We start from the raw sequence: 23971 nt of genomic DNA on the forward strand, positions 1-23971 counted from the left end.
AAGCCTGTGAGTGGGCAGAAGCCTGTGAGTGGGCAATGGCTGTGAATAGGCAGCATGTGAATTAACAGAAGCCTGTGAGTGTGCAGAAGCCTGTAAGTGGGCAGAAGCCTATGATTGGGCAGAAGCCTGTGAATAGGTAGATGCCTGTGAGTGGGCAGAAGCCTGAGAATGGCAAGAAGCCTGTGAGTGGGCAGAAGCCTGCGCCTGTGCAGAAATTAAAAGCATTCAGAAACCTGTGAGTGGGCAGAAACCTATGAGTGGGCAGAAGCCTGTAAGTGGGCAAAAGCCTGTGAGTGGGCAGAAGCCTGTGAAAGGGCAGAAGCCTATAAATGGGCAAAAGCCTGTAAATGGGCAGAAGCCTGTAAATGGGCAGAAGCCTGGGATTGGACAGAAGCCTATGATTGGGCAGAAGCCTGTAAATGGGCAGAAGCCTGGGATTGGACAGAAGCCTGTGACTGGACAGAAGCCTGTGAATGGGCAGAAGCCTGTGAATGGGCAGAAGCCTGTGAGTGGGTAGAAGCCTATGATTGGGCAGAAGCTGGTGAATAGGTAGAAGCCTGTGAGTGGGCAGAAGCCTGTGAATGGGTAGAAGCCTGTGAATGGGCAGAAGCCTGTTAATGGGCAGAAGCCTGTGAGTGGGCAGAAGCCTATGATTGGGCAGAAGCTGGTGAATAGGTAGAAGCCTGTGCGTGGGCAGAAGCCTGTAAATGGGTAGAAGCCTATGAATGGGCAGAAGCCTATGATTGGGCAGAAGCCTGTAAATGGGCCGAAGCCTGGGATTGGACAGAAGCCTGTGAATCGGCAGAAGCCTGTGAATCGGCAGAAGCCTGTAAATGGGCAGTAGCCTGTGAGTGGGCAGAATGCAAAAAAGTGCATATACTGCCTTCAAGACAATTCTTTGAGAGGGATGTTGATACATTTTTCAACAACACCATGCAAAACCACATGCTGCACACATTGCAAAGACATATCTGCAGTATAATTCTTAAAATAGAATTTAAGTCTAAATGCTTTCTTATTTGAGGTTGTAGAATATGCTGAAGATATTCTAAGTCATATAAAAGAAGATGAAGCTATTTTACTGATGATCTCAATAAGAGACATCTGTGATCAGCGCTCTGTAGAGAGGATTAGTGTCTCACTGGCGAAGAAACAAAACCCTGTGTGTGATAGTGTGCAGTAGAGTGCATTGGTGTGAGTGGGTGCATTGGTTTGTGCTTGGTTTCAGTCACGCAGGGCGTGAGCCGTGCTGAGGCGGCAGCTGAAAGGAGCAGACGGTTCATCACTGATCTGCTCGCGTGCCAAACTCAGCCTCTCCTGCTGACAGAAAGCATGCACTTCTATATTCATAAAGAATATAAAGACCACCCCACCCCCCTGCCTGCTGAGACACAATTCAGAATATAGTCCCGGTGCTATTTTAAGAATGTACTGATATCAACATCAAATATTAATAGTAATAAAGTTTAACGATTCAAAGATAAATTTTTAATATTTACTTTGATTAACCTTAATAATTAACTTTTTTATTTGTTTATTTTTCTTATTTAAATTTTTATTTTATTTATTTATTATTACTTTTATTATTTTTTTATTTTGATGTTTTATATTTTATACATTTTTTACTTTTTATGTGTCAATTTGTTTTTATGGTATTTAAAATATTTCTGTTTTACATATAGATTTTATTTTTTATATATTAAATGTTGATTTTAATTGAGTACTTCTTTTATTTTTTTATTATTTTTTACTATTTTATTCCTTATTATTTCAAATTTATTACCAAATGTTTTCATGTTAACTATAACATTTTCATCCAACCCTAAAATTAATTCATGTGATATGCCACAAAATGTGCTAAACTAAATGGTATAATAACTGAAGGGGTGGAGTCTGGCCAATCACGTTAAAGCACATGGCCATTTAGTGCAGAGTCCCCTTTGAGGCCAGCAGAAGGAGCCATACTATTAACATAATATTAACTTTTCATTTCTCTTATTTTATCATATTGACAATGCTATTTAATACTGTGAGTGATGACCATGTAAAGTGATTTTATTTATTTTTGCTGTTGTTTTCTCTTTAGCCGGGATCCAGTTCCCCTTCAATGAGGAGCGGGTCAGTCGGGATGGAGTTAACAGAGACTCTGCGATAATTGGAGGTAAGAAAGTAGATGGATAGTTTGTTAGAGTGATGGTTTGGAGAGACATGTCATCTGCTGGTGTTGATCCACTGTGTTTTATTATCAAGTCTAAAGTCAGTGCAGTTTTGTTTTCCCACAAAATCTTACAGCACTTCATGCTTCCCTCTGCTACTGACAACTTTTATAGAGATGCAGATTTCATTTTCCAGCAGGACTTGGCACACTGCCCACACTGCTAAAAGTACCAATTGATCTTATATAATATTCTAATTTTCTTAGACACTGATTTTTGGGTTTTCATTGGCTGTAAGCCATAATCATCAACAATAAAAGAAATGTGTGTAATACATCTATAAATGTTTCACATTTTGAACCGAATTGCTGTAATAAAGTAACATTTTATATATGTATAGACATATACATACAGTTCTTAATTAGTAAGCTATACTATAATTAATTATCTCCAAAATGGCAATTTTACAATGTATCCATGTAGCTTTCAATGGAAGTCAATGTAACAGGATTTTATTTCTTGTCATTTTGGAAAATTGATTCATTTGTTATGAATGAACTTCATATTATTCACAATTATGTAAAAAAAAAAAAAAAAAGATCTGTCAGTTCCATACTGTTGTATCATAACTAGCTTTTCCACTTTTTGCTAGTGTTAGAATTTTAGTATTGTGTTAGCACAGTGCTAACATGCTAACTCTAGCAAAAACTGGATATGCTAGTATTACAGGTTAGCCTGCATTTATTATGTATACTCTGTTGATTAATATTGATTAATGATGATTTATTTTATTCAGGCATCATCGCCGTGGTCATCTTCACCATCCTGTGCACGCTGGTGTTCGTGGTGCGGCACATGTTCCGCCACAAGGGGTCCTACCACACCAACGAGGCCAAGGGGGCGGAGTCAGCGGACTGCGCCGACGCGGCCATCATCGTAAATGACCCCGCCTTCACGGAGACTATCGACGAGAGCAAGAAGGAGTGGTTTATTTAGTCACGTGGAGCTTCAGAGAACATGGAAATAAGAGAATTTGCAGAGAGAGAGCGCCACCTAGTGGAAGCGTGAGGATGAGGAAATTCCGAAATTCCACAGTGAATCCTAAAACATAAAACTATACTCAAACTTGAGGGTGAAAAATAAAAAACACGGACTCTGACGGACTCGCGCTGGCTGGCTGGCAGGCCTGTGATGTAATTACTGATGTTGTATGTGAATGAATGGGTACCACAAGGACTTCTTTCAAAAATCTGAAATCTGAATTCTGAATTCATCTCATGCACATATGTACGTACGTAGGAAGGCGTACTTTCCGCATTCCATGGACTACGATATACAATATCAAAGCAACCTGTATTGTATTGTATCATGTCTGATTGTACCACAACTACGCCGTTAACACAGTGGACAGATATCTCTAGAACTGCCAGAAAAGTGATCAACAACCCCAATAGCACAATATGTATATTTACGTTACAGACGATGACATTTGATTGTGTTTAAATATATTTTTAATGGCTGGTGTCTTCAAAACTAACTGTCCTACAAATATTTAGAAGCATGGTAATAGACTGGCATCCATGCCACGGTGCGTCAGTCAGTGTTAATGCAGCACTTTTTTGTCTAATGTAGTAGTTTATGTTCTTGTAGTAATCTGGATTCTTTGTGCATTTACGTCCAGTTTTAAAGCGTAATTGATAAATTTGATAAATAAAACTGATAAAATTAAACTGACCGATTTTAACACACATTTTTAATTCCAAATCTTTTAAAATGCCTGAAGTTTTTAGCTGTATGTTTCTTGGCTTTTTGACATTTATGGTTCTTTAATTCTGATCCTAAACAAACCGAAGCACAGCTTTGTTCATGAAATAAACTCATACTGTATTTCTCATTTTTTGCTTTTTGCAGTTGAATGTACTTTAAGGTTGGGGATTAATTTGCTCTAAATGCAAGATTTAAAAAAAAACATACAAACAAAAATGACCTATAAAACATTAAAGCATCACCTTTGAAATTTGTCTTTTTGAACGTGTCTTTTTTTAATCTTAAAGATGATACGTTATGATTTATTGCTGATTTCTTTGAATATCGTCACTGTCCAATGAAAAACGAATATCTCAATTTTTGTCGATTTTTAGTTTACTTTAAAATTTGACCACACCAAGTTTTTTTAACACTGTGTCAGAATTTATAGAGCAAAAGAAATTCTCCAAAATATCCTAAAATAAATTCATTTTATATTGACTTCCATTGACAGTTACAAAGGTTTTATCTTTCTCCTGTAAAGTTGCTGTTTTGGAGATACATGTTTTTCATTGTTTTTTTCAGTACTGTACTCTTATATCTAAAATTATTTAATTCATATAAAGTATAGGTTATTGTTTTCACTTCATGCAGTTGACTAGACGTTTAAAGGCTTATGATAGCATGGTGTGTGAAATATTTATGTTCATAGTCTTTCAAATGAATATTGGCTAGTGCTAGTTTATTAGCATCATTAATTACTTTATTTCTGGCTCAGACTACAATGTTTTTTATTTATATCTTAACTGATGGGAAAAAATGTAACAGACCCCACACATAATACTTACATTTTTAATCATCGATTCCAGACTGTTCAGGTCTCCTGGAAGTTGCAATTGGGATTTCTTTCCCCAATTGCGCGAGAAAAAAAGAGAGGGAGAGAAAAGTGTGCATATTCATGAAGCACATGCAGAACAGGGAGGGATCTGATTGGCCTGTTCTCTGCAAAGAGTCTGTGAGTCAGCCAATCAGTTTTTAGTGTGGGCGGGCAGTCCTTTTTTTTTTTTTTTTCAGGAGTATCATGGATCCCATCAAAACTCAGTTCACCTCAGACTACTCTAAAGCAGTGTTTCTCAACCTTTTTTATATCACGACACCCTTTAAATATATGCGAGATGTCAAGGCACCCCAGTTTAAGGGTGGGTGGGGGGGCGGGGTGCTGGCGCAGTACTTCAGGTGAGAACGGGGGGAGGGGGGGGGGGGTTTGGGGTGATGTGCTGGCGCAGTACTTCAGGTGAGAACGGGGGGTGGGGTTGGGGTGATGTGCTGGTGCAGTACTTCAGGTGAGAACGGGGGGGTGGATTCTGGCGCAGTACTTCAGGTGAGAACGAGGGGTGTTGCTGGCGGAATTTGACATAAAATAGCGCGTGCATCGCGTGGGGGACAAAAACTTTACAGTGTTTCCCAATTTAGGGGCTGCATCCTTCAGAGGCTGTATTCGAAGACAGATTGCGTCACAGCTGCGCAGTAATACACCGCCTCTGTGGGTCGCATCCTTCATAGTATGCTGCCTGTGAATTGGGACACACCCCGACACGAGCTGACTCTGGAAAGGAAATATGCACGTGAGGCGCAATATTTTGACGGCACCCCCGATGAAGCCAGACGGCACCCCAGGGTGCCGCGGCACCCTGGTTGAGAAACACTGCTCTAAAGTATATCCATGTCTGTTTAATGTAAAAAAAAATAATTAAAGTTTTGCCGCTGTACAGTTTGTAACAGTGATTTTAGCATTGTCCATGGGGGACTAAATGATTGCAAAAGGCATGTTGAGGTGAGTTAATGTGACGGGGGGGGGGGGACAGAAGAAAATAGAAGGATATGGAAAGAAAGGATGGTTAAAAAGAAAGAATCAACACTGTTATGTGTACTACACACTATATTTATTGACTATATTGGCAAAAGTATTCGCTCACCTATCCAAATCATTAAACCCAGGTTCCATTCACTTTCATGTCCACAAGTGTATTATAAACGCAGCAGCTAGGCATGCTGGGACTGCTTCTAGCAGCAGCTCGAAAAGAAGTGGTGGCTGACTTCACATGTATCAGAGGAGGCATGTGTTAGTCTTCTTCACCCTCCTGGTGTGTTGGGGCATCACTAGTGACAGGGGGTGTCCTAATGAGTGGGTTGGGTAATTGGCCATGTAAATTGGGGAGAAAAATGGGATAAATTATAAATAAAATGATATAAAAATGTGTTATGCCACACACATGAAAGAAAACTGTTTAAAAATGTACAAAGGTTAGTAAAAAAAAATTATAATAATCATATTAATTACAGTACATTTAAAATAAAGATAAAATAATAATAATAATAATAATAATAAAAAAAAAATATATATATATATAATTATTATTGTTATCATTATTATCAATATAATAATAATAATTATAATAATAATAATAATTATTATTATTATTATTATTACTATTATTATTATTATTATTATTAGTAGTAGTAGTAGTATTAATAAAATAATAATAATAATAATAATAATAATAATAATAATAATAATAATAATAATAATAATTATTATTATTATTATTATTATTATTATTATTATTATTATTAATATAATAATAACTATTAGTAGTAGTAATAATAATAACAATAATAATAATAATAATAATAACAATAATAATAATAATAATTATTATTATTATTATTGTTATTATTATTATTATTATTGTTGTTGTTGTTGTTGTTATTATTATTATTATTATCATCCTATTTTATTTTATATTATAATTTAATATTGTTATATTTATTGTATATTACTGTATATTTAAGTCGTGATGAGCCTCCGAGGCGGGCGGTCGCGGAGGGCGGAACGCGGCGCTGTGAGTCCACGGTTTCAGGGGGAGCTGTTTCTGGGGGCACGGATCTGCGCGCTGTGTTATTTAGTATGTTGTGCCGCTGCGGGGAGAAGAGCCGCTGCTTTGTTCGGTAAAGCGCGGAGATCCGGGTCTGGGTTCCGCGCGGCGGGGTTACTGAGAGTCTCAGCGCGGGGAGGAGGATTAAAGCGCGGGGTTCGGATACTCCGGGCCTGGTCTGGATCCGGAGGTTCGGCTAATCTGCTGCTGCTGCTGCTGCTGCTGCTGGAGGAGGAGGAGGAGATGGTGGTGGTGGTAAGAGCGCCAACTGAGCAGCTCCAGCTTCTGCTACTGATACAGATTTCAGAATAATCATATTAATAACAGCTTTAATAGCAATCTAATCATACCAATAACATCATACTAATGCAGAACAGATACACAGCTTACTACTTATTACTGTAGCTGATTCACACCAGTCTGTTAGCTAAGCTAACCTGGCTAACTCAGCTATACTAGTTAAATACTTTACCTTACCTGGCTGGATCTGTTTTAGCCTAAAGTCCCACAATTTATACACAAGTTCTACCAATTTAAAATACAGATTAAAATCTCCAGTCCCAGAGATCAGGTGTGTAATTGTAGATTGTATCATTTTGTACCAGCAGAATTGATTAAATTGGATTTATATTTTCTGTATAGCTGTATGATCTTGAACTTCAAAGTCCTAACTCCCATTACAGATTAAAATAAATGATTCTCTAACATAACTGATCTCTAAATAAATTAACTCTAATATTGAATATGAAATGATTTTGTTCAATCAGGATTCGAATTAGAATTTTATAAATTTAACTTGTTCTTACTTAATATGGATTTAAATAAAGTAATGTTGAACTCCAAAGTTCTAACAGAGAACAGATCTCAAAGTGCTGCTATTACTTTTACTGCAAGTAGGATTAGAAAGATAGAAATTGATTTATTATATAATTTACTTATCAGTATTTTTCTTATATGAATATCAAAATTGCAGTTGTATGCAAACCTTCCAAGTTCTAACTCACATTATAGATTACAATCTCTAATAAAGAAGTGCTAGTATAGTTATGTAGCCTAATGATTTTTGTGCCAGCTGGATTTGAATTTTGGTGAACTAAATCTATTCGAATGTGTATTCAATTTAATTCTAAGCTGGAAAATTTAACTTAGAAGAAAAGTGATGCACATCCTGCTTCAAATGCAGTTAATCAAATTCGGATTCAATTCTTAGAAAAACTAAACCAGCAATTTAATAATCTGATTTTATACCTATAAACTACAAAAAATATGAGGAATTATGATATTTAAATCTGTATTTAATGAATTGAATTTGAAGTGCTTTTTAGCTTTAGTTTTCATATTTTAAATTACCATGTTTGGTGCATTAAACTGTGTTGAATCTAGTTCAGCATCTAACTTTTAATTTAGTGGAAAAACACTGCACTGACTTTGGACTTGATTATAAAACACAGTTGACCAACACAGGCAGATGACAGACATGTCTCTCCAAACCATCACTGTGGAAATCAGAAGTTTGGACTGTGTGTCTCTCCACTCTTCCTCCAGAGCTTCTCCCTTGATTTACAAATGAAATGTAAAATTTACTGATGATCAGTGATGGTTTGGAGAGAAATGTCATCTGCTGGTGTTGATCCACTGTGTTTTATTATCAAGTCTAAAGTGAAAAAGTGAAAATGTTTAACACTTCATGCTTCTTCCCTCTGCTGACAACTTTTATGGAGATGCGGATTTCATTTTCCAGCAGGACTTGACACATTGCCCACACTTCCAAAAGTACCAATTGGTTTTATATAATATTCTATTTTTTAAGACACCTAATATTTGGGTTTTCTTTGGCTGTAAGCCTTAATCATCAACAATAAATAATAAACTCTTAATTACTGAAATAAAGTAACTTTTTATTGATATTCTGAATTTTTTGAGAGATAAAGAAACACGTTTTTTGTAGATGTAAAAACAAGATTATTCGTGAAAACTACTACAACTTTTGGGAACTTTAACCACTTTAAACCACATAAAGCTGAACTTCAGTAATGTCAACAAACCTAACATAGTGGCTAGCTGGCTAAATCTTCTATCTATATGATGCAATGTTTGGGGAGAAGTAACTATAATATAGGGCAAGTCACCAAACAATCTGTTTGTATATGATATTTTTCTTATCAACAAATATTTATAGACAATTCTTAATCGATATAATCCATTTATTTATCTCATATCAGCCATACAAGGCCTATCTAATATAACGTTACTGCTCAACGTTAGCTTGGCTTAGCTTAGCATCTCGTTAGCCTTAGCCGCTAACGCTAGTTTTACACGGCAGTTTAGCTAAGTTTGCTAGCTAGCTAACTAGCTTAGCCAGGAAACGCTAACCTACGTTAAAACCTGTACATTTTGCATTAAAAAAATTAATTAATCCTAATGTATATCCCTAATATACCCATATTTAGGGTTTGTCACAATTATACTTCTAGTTTTGAACCTTTAACCGTTTTTAGTAGTTTTATTGCGCTAAACGACGGCCCGCAAAGCTAATACTGCTACTTTTACAACTAGCCCGTTCCACCTTAAATGCTGCATTGATTGTGTTCAGGCGCCTGACGAGTTCCGCGCTGTAACTGCTGTACTGTTTAAGGTGGAACGGAGAATTCGAAAAGAGAGACTAAACTTGAGGTGAAGCTGAACGAGTTATTAGACCAGTGAACACTGTTAATGGCAGTATATTGTATTATTTGCGAATATTACAGCTATTTTATTTTAAAAAATAAAAAGAAGACCCTTTGGGGCACACAGGCGTCTGTCGTGGTTATGAAAAAATTAAGAGACCATTTCAGTTTCTGAATCAGTTTCTCTAATTTTGCTATTTATAGGTTTATGTTTGAGTAAATTGAACATTGCTGTTTTATTCTATAAACTACAGATAACATTTCTCACAAATTCTAAATAAAAATATTGTCATTTAGAGCATTTATTTGCAAAAAATGAGAAATGGCTGAAATAACAAATAAGATGCAGAGCTTTCAGACCTCAAATAATGAAAAGAAAAGAACAAGTTCACATTCATGGAGATTGAAGAGTTCAGAAATCAGTAGTTGGTGGAATAACCCTGGTTTTTAATCACAGTTTTCATGCCTCTTGGCATGTTCTCCTCCACCAGTCTTACACACTGCTTTTGGATAACTTTGTCACTCCTGGTGCAAATATCCATCTTCCTCTTGATTATATTACGGACATTTTCAGTTTTGCAATGTCTAAGAACATATTTTAAGAAGCATTAATGTAGCTGTAAACATATACACTCATTTACAACCACGAATAAATAACTTTAATGAAGCCTATATACAGTACCAGTCAAAAATGTGCACACACTTACATTAACATTTACTGTATTTAGCAGACGCCCTTATCCAGAGCGACTTACATCTGTGCTTCGATGTTACTTCAAATATCCAAAGCTAGTTTCTAGACTAGGATCAAGAGATACACAGAGCTTGATCATGAAGAGTCTGGATGTCTGTTTTCTGTGGGTTTTGAGGGATGGCGGTTCGAGCCGAGCCATGCTGGAAACTCTAAGAGCTCTTGGTGCAGATCTTGCTTTGACCATTGCCATCAAGTATGAAGGAGCTGGTCTGTTTTTGGCTTTGTAGGCCAGAGTTAGGGTTTTGAATCAAATGCAGGCGGCAACAGGAAGCCAGTGGAGGGATTGCAGCTAAGGAGTCACATGACTGAACATGATTGAAGATTGAAGTGTTTGTTCATCATTTAAAAATGTTCTGCATTGTAGATTAATACGAAAGTCATCCAAACTATGAAGAAAAACTATTTTTATATTAAACGTTCTTTAAATCAGCTTTTTACACCTTTCACAGCTTTATAAGGTAGAGTCAATTAACAGCTGTGCTGAACTTCATGCACACTAGATGTTTGGGCCACACAGTATTGCAGTGTTAAGTCACTTTAAACATCATACTACAACTTTTTTTTGCTGCTCAATAAAAACCTTTTTTTTTATTTATGTATTTAACTGTTTATATTAAATTTACCAATATTAAAGTGATACGAAACTTTAATATCCAGTTATACAAAACAATGATGTTTTCTTTGCAAGGCAAGAAAAAAAAACATTTAGGTTTTGTGTTCGTGTTTTTATTTTGTTTGGTTAATTTTGTTTGGTTTTTATTTTGTTTGGTTTAGACAAAGAGCGCATATTAATAATATCATTACATGATGGATAATTGATGTCTGGTGAATCTGCAAAAAAAATGGCAATATATAGTGTATATATATAGTATATGTATATATATAGTATATGTTGCAATATAATTTTTCATCCAGTATCGTGCAGCTCTACTAGATGTCCAGATGTTTTTAGACAATAGACACTATTGCATCTATAGTGACGTACTAGTTTTACACATTCTATAGATATGACTTAGATTCATTTGAACTTCATTGACCTTTTTTTGAACTTCAAAGTTGCCCCCATTACCTGATCTAAGGCTCTTAATCACGGCTTGCTTCACGTATTCTGGCTGCTGCAAATCAGATAATAAATGATTAGCCTAATTTATCGGGTTTGGCCTGCGTAATTGTGTGGGTGGTTGAAAATGATTAGTTTTCTTGGCTTTGCTGCTCATGTCTCACATCTCTCCCTGTGCTCCTCAGGCCGCTGAGCAAGCCGGGGCAATGCGATACACCTCGGGCCAGGCCATCAGATAAGTCTGCTTGTTTAGCAGAGCTTGTGTAACCTTACCCCGGGCATTTGGAAATGAACAGTGAATGAAGAGGCTCTTAAATTAGTGCGTCTGAAAGTGACTCACTAGTAAACTGCGGAGCTAATTTCCCGTGCAGTCTGTCCGAGTGTGGGAAGTCGTGATCTGATGTGGGGATGTTCGGAGCTTGCTCAGCTTACAGCAGCGTTTCTGGTTCGCAGCGCTCTGCTACCTATTTTGGGTTCTGCACATGTGGAGCTGTTGCCATGGGTACAGGGAGGGAACCCTGGGTTATAATGAATAGCGTAGCTTCCTTACAGGCAGCGATTATCCTAGGGAGAGGCGGGGGGTGTGACTGCTGCTGCTGCTGCTTCCTTTTGGAGAGACATCATTACATCATCGTGTTTAGTTTTAGTGTTGACATCACTTTTGTAGCCTCTTTGCACGTGCCTTGCTATGTTATGTTGACATCCACCCCACACTATAGGAAAATTCAGACAATTTTAAGAATGATTTATCTGATAACAGCAAGATCTTTCCAGAATATTCTGTATATGCACTAGTTCTGGGCGTATACCGGAGGGGAAATTAAAACCGGTATGCATTTTTCACATACCGCCATACAGCTAGATGCACTGCATAGCACTGTGTAGAACAGCACCACCAAAGAAGCAGATACAGCTTACTAGTCTGGAAAGAAAAATGAGTACAGCACTTTATCTAAGGAGCTCCTGCTGCCGTTTCTCACTGTATGAGTGTTGTTATCCGAGTAAAATACAAAAACAACAGCAAACAGCAATTATTCACGCAGAAAAGATAGGAATAGAATTGCACATTTAATCCACAGCTCAGAGACAAGTTCCCTTCGTTCTCTAGATGAGCCCATAATCAGTCCTGGGGACAGAGTCATTTATTCAGCAATAGTGATAAAACTCTAAAATGTAAGAAATATAAAATGCATTTTTTTTTCCTTTATTGTAAACATCTCTTGGTTGTAAAGATTTTTGTTTTAGAACCTAATTAGCTGAGTATAAAAGAGCGTTTTCACTTTTGTCGTTGTGAAAGTTTCTACGAAAAGGATCAGTTGATGAGTTTGTTTATTTGGAGAGTTTCTCCCTCTGTTTGGTTTGGTTTCACACAGGCATAAAAACCTAAACGAACCAAATTGCTCACCAATAAACCATGTGAGCACATAATCATATCCTCTGATTGGTCAGAGCTGTCTGGCTCGGGAGCAAGAAAGTAAATATAGTGAGAAGATTCTGTGTTCCAGTGTGTATATCTGTGCAGTGTGAAGCTGCAATAACGCATAATGATAAAAATAAATGCTGCTGTTCTTTCAAACACAGTGTTTTCAAAGGGATGTGCAGCACAGATATGAGCAGTGAACGCTGCACATTACTGCATGTGTAAACAGCATGTGGAGCAGTTAGAGTCAAACTTGGTGGTGCGATAAATTGTGTTTGAAGCATAGTAACACATTACTGATTCTTAATTAATCCCATGTGTTAATGCTTTAATGTTGACAGCTCTAATAAACACACAGCATGTATCACGTTTTAAGAATATAACCTCAGACCATTTTTGGTGTGTCCCCGCAGATCTCTTTCCTGACTGTTACTTGAAAGCTCTTCAGGCGGTTGCCGGGGGTCCGTGCCCTTGTCTTTCCTCCACATCGTCGCCTCTGCCCGCCGTGCCCTATGGAGGACTAGCTGTCCGCCGCCTCGCTGAAAAGGGAAGGGACTTGAAGAGCAGAACGCCAGGAGGAGCATCTGACGCAGATCAGCGGGACGGAGAGGTGAGCGAGTCGGAGGTGAGAGGATGTCGAACCCCCGGAGCCAGAACCCTCATGGACTCAAACAGATTGGGCTGGACCAGATCTGGGATGACCTGCGAGCGGGCATTCAGCAGGTCTACACTCGCCAGAGCATGGCCAAGTCACGCTACATGGAGCTCTACACGTATCCTTCTTTATATAGCGTTGTGTGATTTTGTTGTAGTGTCTACAAGTGTTTGTTTGTGTCTGTTAGGGCTGCAACTAGGGGTGGGCCATATGGCTCTAAAATAATCACGATATTTCATGGTATTTTCACGATAACGATACTCTTTGGTGATATGACAAAAAATAAAAAAAATAAATTACTGCAACAAAACAAAACTTAAATTTTCTTATTATATGCGATATGATATTGCACACCTCTAACGGAGATATAAAAAAAAAAAACTAAACTTTTTGCAGATTTGTAACATAATTTAACAGAATTTGTAGAAATAGTCAATTATTCAGAATGTCATGATACTACTAGTAATAATGCACTTCAAATATTTCTATATATGCAGGATTAAAGTAAAATAAATGATACTGGACAGATATAATCTGTCTCTAGTAGATATTTAATAGGAAATGAGAACAGTGTGAATATTTCTTTTGCTTAAAACAGCCAAAAAAGTAGAACCCTGATGTGATAATTAGGGGTGGGTGATATGGCACGATATTTCAGGGTATAATATCGTTCACCATATTAAAAAATGCTGGCTATATTATTGTGTACGATACGATATGGCACACCCCTATAGTCGACTAATCTGTTTTTTTTTTTTGTTTGTTTGTTTTTTGTCCCCGATTAATCGATTAGTCAACGATTATTTCGGCCACGTTCTCCATCTGTTAAAAAAAAAAAATGATAGAAACAGCTGAGCGTAAGATTTAAAAGCCATATAAATATTCAGATGTTGTTTAAATGGGGAAAGTTGTGGTATTTAGTGAGTAAATGTGTAATCTGTTGTGTTTGGGCACTTTGGAAAACAAACTAAGTTGAATGTAACCTGTGTGAGTGAGCCATTTACCCATCTCCCATTGTGTTTCTGTTCCCAGCACTTTGTGAAATGTGGTACTGTTACAAATTAACGATTAGTCGACCAATAAAATTTGTAGTCGACAAATTTAAATAATCGACATTGTCGATTAATATCGACTAATTGTTGCAGCCCTAGTGTGTGTGTGTGTGTTTATGTTGTCTTTAATAAGCAAAATTATAACAGTTGTAACAAAGGCGAAGTTTACATTACTAGCCTAAAATGACTTAAATCTGATGTTTTACTCATTGTCGCTCAGATCTGATTTTTTCATGACTGTTTGAACATGCCAAATTCGATTTTTTAAAATAAGATTGAGTCACTTTCATATGTGGTCCTAAATCGGATACGTATTCAATTCATGGACATGCGACATTAATGTGAACGGTCTAATCAGAATTCATGTCTTTTTGCTTTTATGCATTAGCATTAGCGCGACGTGCTTCTCTCTCGTACCCACAACGCATCTCTTAGTGCAGCTGTGCAGCTATAGCCGCAAAAAACAGCAAAAGCAAACCACCTGGCCTTTTTTCACCTCCTCGACCTGAGCATGAACTTCAGACCAGCTGTTTACTGTTGCTTAAAATGCTTAAAGTCTCGTGAGAAATGGACTTGGGTTGTGGTGAAACATGATAACAAGTACAAACTTTTGTCGAATAGCCAACCTTCATTCTCCCCCAGCATTCTGAAATACAGTGCTTGCAGCCGATGCTCCTAACAGGCTTACAGTGCTAGTAAAGGGGGCATAGAGTTACCCATGCAAAGAAATGGCTATGTTTATGCCATTAACAACCTAAATATAGTTCCACACCTCACTGATAGGATTCTGAGGGCCCTGGCATTTAAAACGATACATTAGGAGCTTGGAAAGTGCAAAGATTTATTAAAAACCCTGTTTTATACACACAGTACCTTTTTAGGTAGTTCTCAAATGACGAGCATGAAGAAATGGGTAGGATCTAGTGTAATTGGCTATTTTGCTGTTCTGCTTCATAGCAATCTGTGTTAATAGCTATTATTATGTTTAATCAGCATTCTGAAAAGGAGTTATTATAAATTATATTCCCAATCAATCTTTCTAATATTGCAATCAATTACTTCCTGTATATCAAATTGATGCTGTTTGTGGATTATCAGTTTCTCTGATTTTTGCTATTTATAGGTTTATGTTTAAGTAAATGAACATTGTTGTTTTATTCTATAAACTACAGACAAAATGTATCCCAAATTCCAAATTAAAATATTGTCATTTAGAGCATTTATTTGCAGAAAATGCGAAATGGCTGAAATAACAAAAAAGATGCAGAGCTTTCAGACCTCAAATAATGCAAATAATACAAGTTCATATTCATAAAGTTTTAAGAGTTCAGAAATCAATATTTGGTGGAATAACCCTGGTTTTTAATCACAGTTTTATGCATCTTGGCATCATGTTCTCCTCCACCAGTCTTACACACTGCTTTTGGATAACTTTATACTGCTTTACTCCTGGTACTAAAATTCAAGCAGTTCAGTTTGGTTTGATGGCTTGTGATCATCCATCTTCCTCTTGATTACATTCCAGAGGTTTTTGATTTGTTAAAATCAAAGAAACTCATCATTTTTAAGTAATCTTTTTTTTCCAGAGCTCTATATTAGTGTATTATCCCCCAGTCTAAGCAGTGCTGAGTGTCCCTCTGTCCAACTCTTTCAAGAAGTTAAATTTAAGAATGTCTCATTATTTGAACACCACTTTGGAAATATATCATCAGATATGTTTTTTCGTAACTTTTCTGCTCTCAGTCACGTGTATAATTACTGCACCAGTGTGCACCAGTCTAACCAGCCCCGCGGGCCGGGCGTCCCCCCGTCCAAGCCTTCCAAGAAGGCACCCACTCCAGGTGGAGCTCAGTTTGTGGGCCTGGAGCTCTACAAGAGACTGAAGGAGTTTCTGAAGAATTACCTTACAAACTTACTAAAGGTATGAAGCTTTTCTTACTTAATACAGTTCATTTGGCTAGTGGAATGGATCAGATACAGCAGTGCTGCTGGAGTTTTTAAACAGTTCAGTCACTTGTAACCACCAGAAATAACTTTTATAGGGTTACAAATGTGAAAGAACAGTTTGAAAAGATTCCACCAGCTGGAATTCTTAATTTTCTGGAAGTTCTTCTTATGAAAAAACTGATTTAAGTCTGTAATGCTCAATTCACGAATGTTGTCAATGTCATAAAATAAACAATATGGTGCTACTATGGCACAAAATGCAAACAAACAGTTCAATATCAACAGTGTCCTGTGTGCAGTGATGAAGGACTAGAGGACGACCAGCACTGTAATCTGTGCAGCTATAGATTTATAGCTTCTGTCTCTGACTTTATGTAAAAGGTAGAGCAGCTGTAGGTAGGAGTGTATAATAGAGGAGTGGAGGACAGTGAGTGATTAAACACAGTGTTTAAAAACTCCACCAGCACTGCTGCAGTATCTGATCACAACACACACCAACACCTCATATACCACCACCGTGCTAATCACTGCAGTGCTGCGTATGTACAGATGCATCTCAAAAAATAGAATATCATTGAAAAGTTTTTTTTATTTGAGTAATTCAGTTCAAAATGTGATACTTAAATATTATATGGATGTATTAAACACAGAGTGATCTATTTTAAGCCAATAAAAAAATCCTAAAAATCAGTGTGTCAGTAAATTAGAATATTATATAAGACCAATTGGCACTTGGAAATCCACATCTTCATAAAAGTTGTCAGCAGCAGAGGGAAGCATGAAGTGCTGTAAGATTTTGTGGGAAAACAAAACTTTAGACTTTAGACTTGATAATAAAACACAGTGGATCAACACCAGCAGATGACATGTCTCTCCAAACCATCACTGATTAGTGGAAACTTCACACTAGACCTCAAGCAGTTTGGACTGTGTGTCTCTCCACTCTTCCTCCAGACTCTGCTCCCTTCATTTACAAATGAAATGTAAAATTTAATGATTATCATTAAATTGTGGAGGCCTTTGTTTTTGGACTTTAGCTAGCTTTTTTCAGTGGTTTAGAAAATGTGGGGCCAAGCAGGTTTAAAATTCCTGACTGTGGCTTTAAAGTGGTCATTTTATCCAAATCTGATTAATTATTTATGCCCTCGCTCAATTGTGGTCCTGGTTTGAAGGTCGTTGCGTCTGGTCAATACATGTTGTATACTGTATATTTTAATTGACAAGTTTTACCTTTTGACCTGTTTGTATTTATTTTATTTATTTAATCCTTTTATTTTTTTTTATTTCTGTTTTACCCTTTATTTTATTTTCTCCATTCAACTTTCTTTATGGTCTTAATTTTTTTAGACTTCTTTTTTATTATTCTAATTATTTTTCTCTTTATTTGACTGCTTTAAATTTTAGCCTATATGCTTATCCAGTGGTTATTATATGAATTGTTTTATTTTGTAGTTCTTTTTAATTAAGTTATTGTAAAATAATTGTATGTTTTTGTAATGTTTTTGACATTTATTTATTATATAAATAATATTTGCTTATTTTAGCTTAACCTGATTAAATACTTATTATTTTAATTTTATTTATTTAGTCCCTTTTAAGTTGTAAATACTCAGCTGCATTAAAATTGAGGGTTAGCTTTAATAAAAATAATAAAGATTGGTTGATAATATATACACTGTGTCCACGATTCATTATATCGTGTCTTATACCTTTTTAATTGTTGATATACAGGTGCATCTAAAAAAAAAATAATATTATATAAGACCAATTAGTACTTTTTACAGTGTGGGCAGTGCTGTGTTGTCTTGGATAATTGGAAAAAAGAGGGAAAGAAAGATTAAAGTGCTTCCCTCTGCTGACACCTTTTATGGAGATGTGGATTTCATTTTCCAGCAGGACTTGGCACACTGCCCACACTGCCAAAAGTACCAATTAGTCTTATATAATATTCAAATTGTCTAAAACACTGATTTTTGAGTTTTGATTGGCTGTAAGCCGTAATCATCAACAATAAAATAAATAAACGCTTAAATAGATCACTCTGTGTGTTATACATCTATATAATATGAGTTCCACATTTTTCACAACTGTAGGATGGAGAAGACCTGATGGATGAAAGTGTTCTGAAGTTCTACACACAGCAGTGGGAAGACTACCGGTTCTCCAGCAAAGTCCTCAACGGTATCTGTGCCTACCTCAACCGCCACTGGGTGCGGCGCGAATGTGACGAGGGTCGCAAAGGCATCTATGAAATTTACTCGGTGAGGTTTAACCCAGACTTGATTATCTGTACTCATCCTCATTTTTTTGATGACGATTAGCGAACATTCATTGCATAAAACTTGACATTTGTTTCCTTTTCCTGTGTTCAGCTCGCCCTGGTGACGTGGAGAGAATGCCTGTTCCGGCCTCTGAATAAACAGGTAAGAAATTGGTGCGGTTTTATCCTCCTGTAATTAATTTGGGTTGATTTCTACTCTTTTTCATGAGCTGTTCTGTTTATTATCTCAGGTTACCAATGCAGTGTTGAAGCTGATCGAAAAGGAGCGCAATGGAGAGACCATCAACACCAGACTCATCAGCGGAGTGGTTCAGTCTTATGGTGTGTTCTCATGATGCCCCTTAAAACATGCACATTAAAAATGCCATTTAAAAATGTAAAATAAGCATATAATAGGATTTTTAATATGAAAACTCCACATGTTTTAAATTATTAGCCATGTAGGAACACAATAAACATGTGGAAGTAGATGCAGAGGTCAGATGAGACCAAAACTGAAATTTTTGACGTAAATGCAAAACGCTGTGTGTGGCGGAAAAGTAACACTGCTCATCCCCACTGTGAAACATGGTGGTGGCAGCATCATGCTGTGGGGATGCTTTTCTTCAGCAGGGACAGGGAAGATGGATGGAGCAATAAGATGTAAACCTTGCTAGTGGTGTTCCATAGACGAACTTGAACCATTTTTTCCTTACCTCTGAATTACTTCGTAAAGCATATAACACTGGTGTGTTATTCGCACAAATAACACAGGAAAGAACTGCCATGCTGTTCCTAGTGCTGTTAGCTCCTAACGTGTTTATGACGTGGACACGATGCTTTTCCTTTACTGGTCGACTCGTTTTTCTGTACATTTTCCTTTACTAGCTACTGCAGACAATGGAGGTTAAGGAAGATTTGTATGTGCAGCGTCATAAATAACTCAGAGAGACTTACTGTATTTCACAAAGAACAAGAAAAAGTGGATTTTAGCGGAAGGAAACCAACTCTTCCAACATATAAATATGATTTTGTATGTATCTGTGCAGTGGAGCTGGGCCTGAATGAAGACGATGCCTTTGCTAAAGGACCCACTCTCTCCGTGTATAAGGAGTATTTTGAGACTCAGTTCCTTGCGGACACTGAGCGGTTCTACACGCGGGAGAGTACGGAGTTCCTACAGCAGAACCCAGTCACAGAGTACATGAAAAAGGTAAGTGGGTTATTGTTTAAATAGGTCAGGTTATGTTAATACATTCATTGGCACATATCTGGACTTTTATTATGAAAAAAAAAAGTCCCAGATTAAGAATTAATGAATGTGTCCCAGAATTAGTCCTTGAGAAATGTAGAGTTTTGCCAGATTATAGAGAAAAGCTGTTTACTGTTTTTTTTTTTTTTTTTAATTCAGAATTAGTATGTCTGCTTTGTTTAAACATTGATGTTATTCTATATACTCTACCAGTCAAAGGTTTTAGAACACCCCTATTGTTCAGTAGTCAAACCTCTAATTCTTCTCCTCACTGCTGAAACTGAGAGTTTTTGTGTGTTTTCATGTTGCAGGCTGAGGCTCGTCTGCTGGAGGAACAGAGGAGGGTGCAGGTCTACCTTCACGAGAGCACACAGGACGAGCTCGCGAGGAAGTGTGAGCAGGTTCTCATCGAGAAGCACCTGGAGATCTTCCACACTGAGTTCCAGAACCTTCTGGACGCTGATAAAAATGAAGGTACAGTATAAAGATCTTTACTTCTTTTTGTGTTTCTTTTTTTAATGGTTTACACTAACATGCCAAGAATCATGGGACTGGAAAAATATCATATACCGTGACACTTGCCGTGATCCGTGGGCATCTCCCAGTGTTCCCTTTTGGTCATCAAGTGTCCACATTCATTTTGGGCATCTCAAAGGGTCTTTTTGCAATCTCCAGTTGTCCCTATAGGTGTCCTTTTGGGCAATCTCCAAAAGACCCCCTATTTGGCAGTCTCCAAGTGTTTCTATTGGGCGTCTCAAAGGGTCTCTTTTTGGGCACTCCTTTATGCATCCCAAAGTTCCTCTTTTTTTGGGCATCTCCAAGGGTCCCTTTTCAGGCATCTCCAAGGGTCCCTTTTCCTTTTCAACATCTCTGTGTCCCATTGGTTTCCTATTGGGCATCTCTGAGTGTCCCTTTTTGGGCATGTCCATGTGTTATTATTTTTTTTTTAGGGCATCTCCGAGTGTCCCCTTTTTTCGGGCATCTCCAAGGGTCCCTCTTTGAACATCTCTGAGTGTCCCTTTATGGGCATCTCCAAGCGTCCCTTTTTTGGGCAACTCCAAGCGTCCCTTTTTTGGGCATCTTCAAGCGTCCCTTTTTGGGCGTCTACGAGCGTCCCTTTATGGGCGTCTCCAAGGATCTCTTTTTGGGTATCTCCGAGGGTCTCATTTTTGAGCATCTCCGAGGGTCCCTTTTTTGGGCATCTCCAAAGTGTTGTGTCTAACATTTTGCTCAAAATCCATGTGCTTTTTTTAAAGTTATCGTTATGGTGATTAACAAATAAATTACATACAATATTAAACCATAATATGAGTAGTTATTTAGCAGTAGGCTTCTTTTTCTGTTTGCAGATCTTGGTCGCATGTACAACTTGGTCTCAAGGATCACAGACGGTTTGGGAGAGCTTAAGAAGCTTCTGGAGACGCATATCTACAACCAGGGCCTGGCTGCTATTGAGAAATGTGGGGAAGCTGCTCTAAATGTATGTATTGAGATTCTTTTCAGATTTGACTGAATTAAATTTGTTTCTTTACTTTGTTGAGTAGTTCTTGCTTCTCATAATCTGGATTAGAACATTACTCAAATATTCACTATTCACTGTATACCTGCCCCGCCTGATGTGGCCCCTGACGGTATATGAGGTCCCCATGACCAAAGTTGAGAAGCTTGAGAGGACAGTCAGTTCATATATCAAGAAGTGGCTTGGCCTCCCACGCTGCCTCAGCAACATCAACTTATTTGGACATGGTGCCCTGGATTTGCCCATCTCTAGCCTCACAGAGGAGTTTAAATGCACCAAAGTGAGGCTAAACATGACCCTGACTGACTCCCAAGATGAACGGATTCAATTGGCTGCTCCCAGACTGGCAACTGGGAAAAAATGGACTCCATCTGAGGCCATAGAACAAGCAAAATCCGCTCTCAGGCATGGAGACATTGTAGGCCAGGTACAGCATGGAAGAGGTGGGATTGGGCTTGGGACAAGCCGACCCACTTGGCACAAAGCAACACCAACCGAGAAAAGAAAGCTGGTCGTAGCAGAGGTGCGGCACCAAGAGGAGGCAAACAGACGCACAAAGGCAGTTTCACAGGCCAAACAGGGCCAGTGGACTAGCTGGGAAGGACTGGGTCAAAGAAAGATCAGCTGGAGGGATCTCTGGGAAATGGAAGGGAGCCAAATCAGCTTTATCGTCAGGGCCACCTATGACGTTCTTCCCACACCTACAAACCTCAGACAATGGTTTGGTGAAGATCCCTCTTGTGTGCTCTGTCAAACCCCTGCAACTCTGAAGCACATCCTCACTGGCTGTAAAACCAGCTTAGCTCAGGGCCGCTATACCTGGAGACACAACCAGGTATTAAGACAACTGGCCATCTTTCTGGAAGGAAGGAGAACCAGCACTAACGCCCTCCCTCCGTCAGTGTCTGGACGCATATCCTCCACACCATTTGTAAAAGCAGGACAACTCCCTGTAAAACCTGCAGCGAAAATGGAACCAACCCTCCTAGACAGTGCCCGGGACTGGAGAATGCAGGTTGACTTGGACCAGAGACTTGTCTTCCCACCTGAGATTGTCACAACTAGTCTCAGGCCAGATCTGGTCTTATGGTCAACTGCACAGAAGTCTGTTTTCATTGTGGAGCTAACTGTACCCTGGGAAGGGGCAGTTGGTGAAGCATATGAGCGGAAACGACTGAAGTACTCTGACTTAAAAGCAGACGCCGAACAACGTGGATGGCGTGCCCAGGTGCTTCCTATTGAGGTTGGCTGTAGAGGGTTTGTTGCCACATCTACAACCAAGTTGCTTAAGGTAATGGGAGTGAGAGGACAAGCCTTCCAGCAAGCTGCCAAAGCAATATCAGGAGCGGCGGAACGGAGCAGTAACTGGATATGGATGAAAAGGAAGGACTGCAACTGGGCTGCAAGATGACCATGGGGGTAAAAGCAGAGGGGGGCAAATCTGGGACGCCAGATGTTGCCGTTGAGCCCTCTGGAGGTGTCGTGGGCCTTTCAACGAAACACCAAAGAAGGAGGGTGCCCACCTGAAGACCCCTGTGAAGCGTTTACCCTCTAGCCCTAACCCCTCACCAAGTGCTGATTAGTTAAGGGATTGTACTAACTAGTCCTATAAGCTCAACTGTAACTCTACCTCTTCACTACTTTACACCTGATGCTCTCAAACACATATATTTAGGCAGGAAATTCAAATAGTTCAAATAGTTTGGATGACTTTAGTATTTATCTATTTATATATTTTTTTAAATATGACCTTGTGACCCCAGCCTGAATATCTGCACCTTTTGTCTTTAACACACAGGACCCCAAAATGTATGTCCAGACTATTCTGGATGTGCATAAGAAGTACAATGCTCTGGTGATGTCTGCGTTCAACAACGATGCTGGCTTTGTTGCAGCACTGGATAAGGTATGCTTTCAGATAAAACACTCTAATGTTGCCGAAGCTGGCGTCTCAGCTGCTCCCATAAATGCTTGTAGAAAATGTTCCTGGGATCCCTTGCTGTGTTTGTCCTGCTGAAAAATGCAAATTGTAAGCTCTACTTTGAGAGGCTAAATGCACATATTATTTATTCTATTTTCTGTTTTACCTTTTATTTTATTTGTATTGTTTACGTTCTTTTTAATATTGGCATTATTTTAGCTACTTTATTTTTAATTCCTGCATTTCTTTTTGTGTTTATCTTTTATTATTTTAATCGTTTATCTCTTTATTTTTATTGCTTTATATTTTAGCCAAAAATAAATCAGATATAAAACAGCGTGTGTACACACACCTGAACATTGTTTCCTCTTTATAAATCACAAATCTGCTTATAAATGCGTGCAGGTGACCCAGCCTCGGGTTCCGCCACCGTAATGCTCACATTTACCCATACAAGGTCCATGCAAATCCCTCAATGAATATTTAAATATGGGATTCCCCGATTGTTTTTATACCACGTGTTTCTTTATAAAGAACATCTCAGGTCTGTTTTTATGCGTGCGCTTTGGTTATAAATAGGCCTGTCTCAATAATTGCAATATCGATGTTTTATGTTATTCTGTTATC

At 38.1% G+C, this 23971-nt stretch overlaps 2 protein-coding genes across 4 annotated transcripts in view; both read left to right on the forward strand.

The window, feature by feature from the left end:
• The window catches only part of cntnap2b (contactin associated protein 2b), a 96026-nt gene extending 92136 nt beyond the window's left edge, over positions 1–3890 (forward strand). Inside the window, exons 24-25 of the mRNA XM_022678712.2 lie at positions 2087–2161; positions 2953–3890. Of these exons, the coding sequence (XP_022534433.2) occupies positions 2087–2161; positions 2953–3152 (275 nt within the window). The 3' untranslated portion in view covers positions 3153–3890. The remainder of the gene's footprint in view (positions 1–2086; positions 2162–2952) is intronic.
• Positions 3891–6807: 2917 nt separating this feature from the next.
• Positions 6808–23971, forward strand: part of cul1a (cullin 1a) — a 28654-nt gene continuing 11490 nt past the window's right edge. The window contains exons 1-10 of one of the 3 annotated variants that reach the window (XM_049476580.1): positions 6808–7093; positions 13152–13511; positions 16189–16366; positions 18486–18653; positions 18765–18815; positions 18904–18994; positions 19702–19865; positions 20216–20378; positions 21254–21384; positions 23222–23329. In XM_049476580.1, coding sequence (XP_049332537.1) covers positions 13372–13511; positions 16189–16366; positions 18486–18653; positions 18765–18815; positions 18904–18994; positions 19702–19865; positions 20216–20378; positions 21254–21384; positions 23222–23329 — 1194 coding nt within the window. In that variant the 5' untranslated portion in view covers positions 6808–7093; positions 13152–13371. The remainder of the gene's footprint in view (positions 7094–13151; positions 13512–16188; positions 16367–18485; positions 18654–18764; positions 18816–18903; positions 18995–19701; positions 19866–20215; positions 20379–21253; positions 21385–23221; positions 23330–23971) is intronic. The other 2 variants (XM_049476579.1, XM_049476581.1) reach the window with 2 other exon arrangements.

Source organism: Astyanax mexicanus, chromosome 4, assembly GCF_023375975.1.
Source record: "Astyanax mexicanus isolate ESR-SI-001 chromosome 4, AstMex3_surface, whole genome shotgun sequence".
In the NCBI taxonomy this organism is placed as follows: domain Eukaryota; kingdom Metazoa; phylum Chordata; class Actinopteri; order Characiformes; family Acestrorhamphidae; genus Astyanax; species Astyanax mexicanus.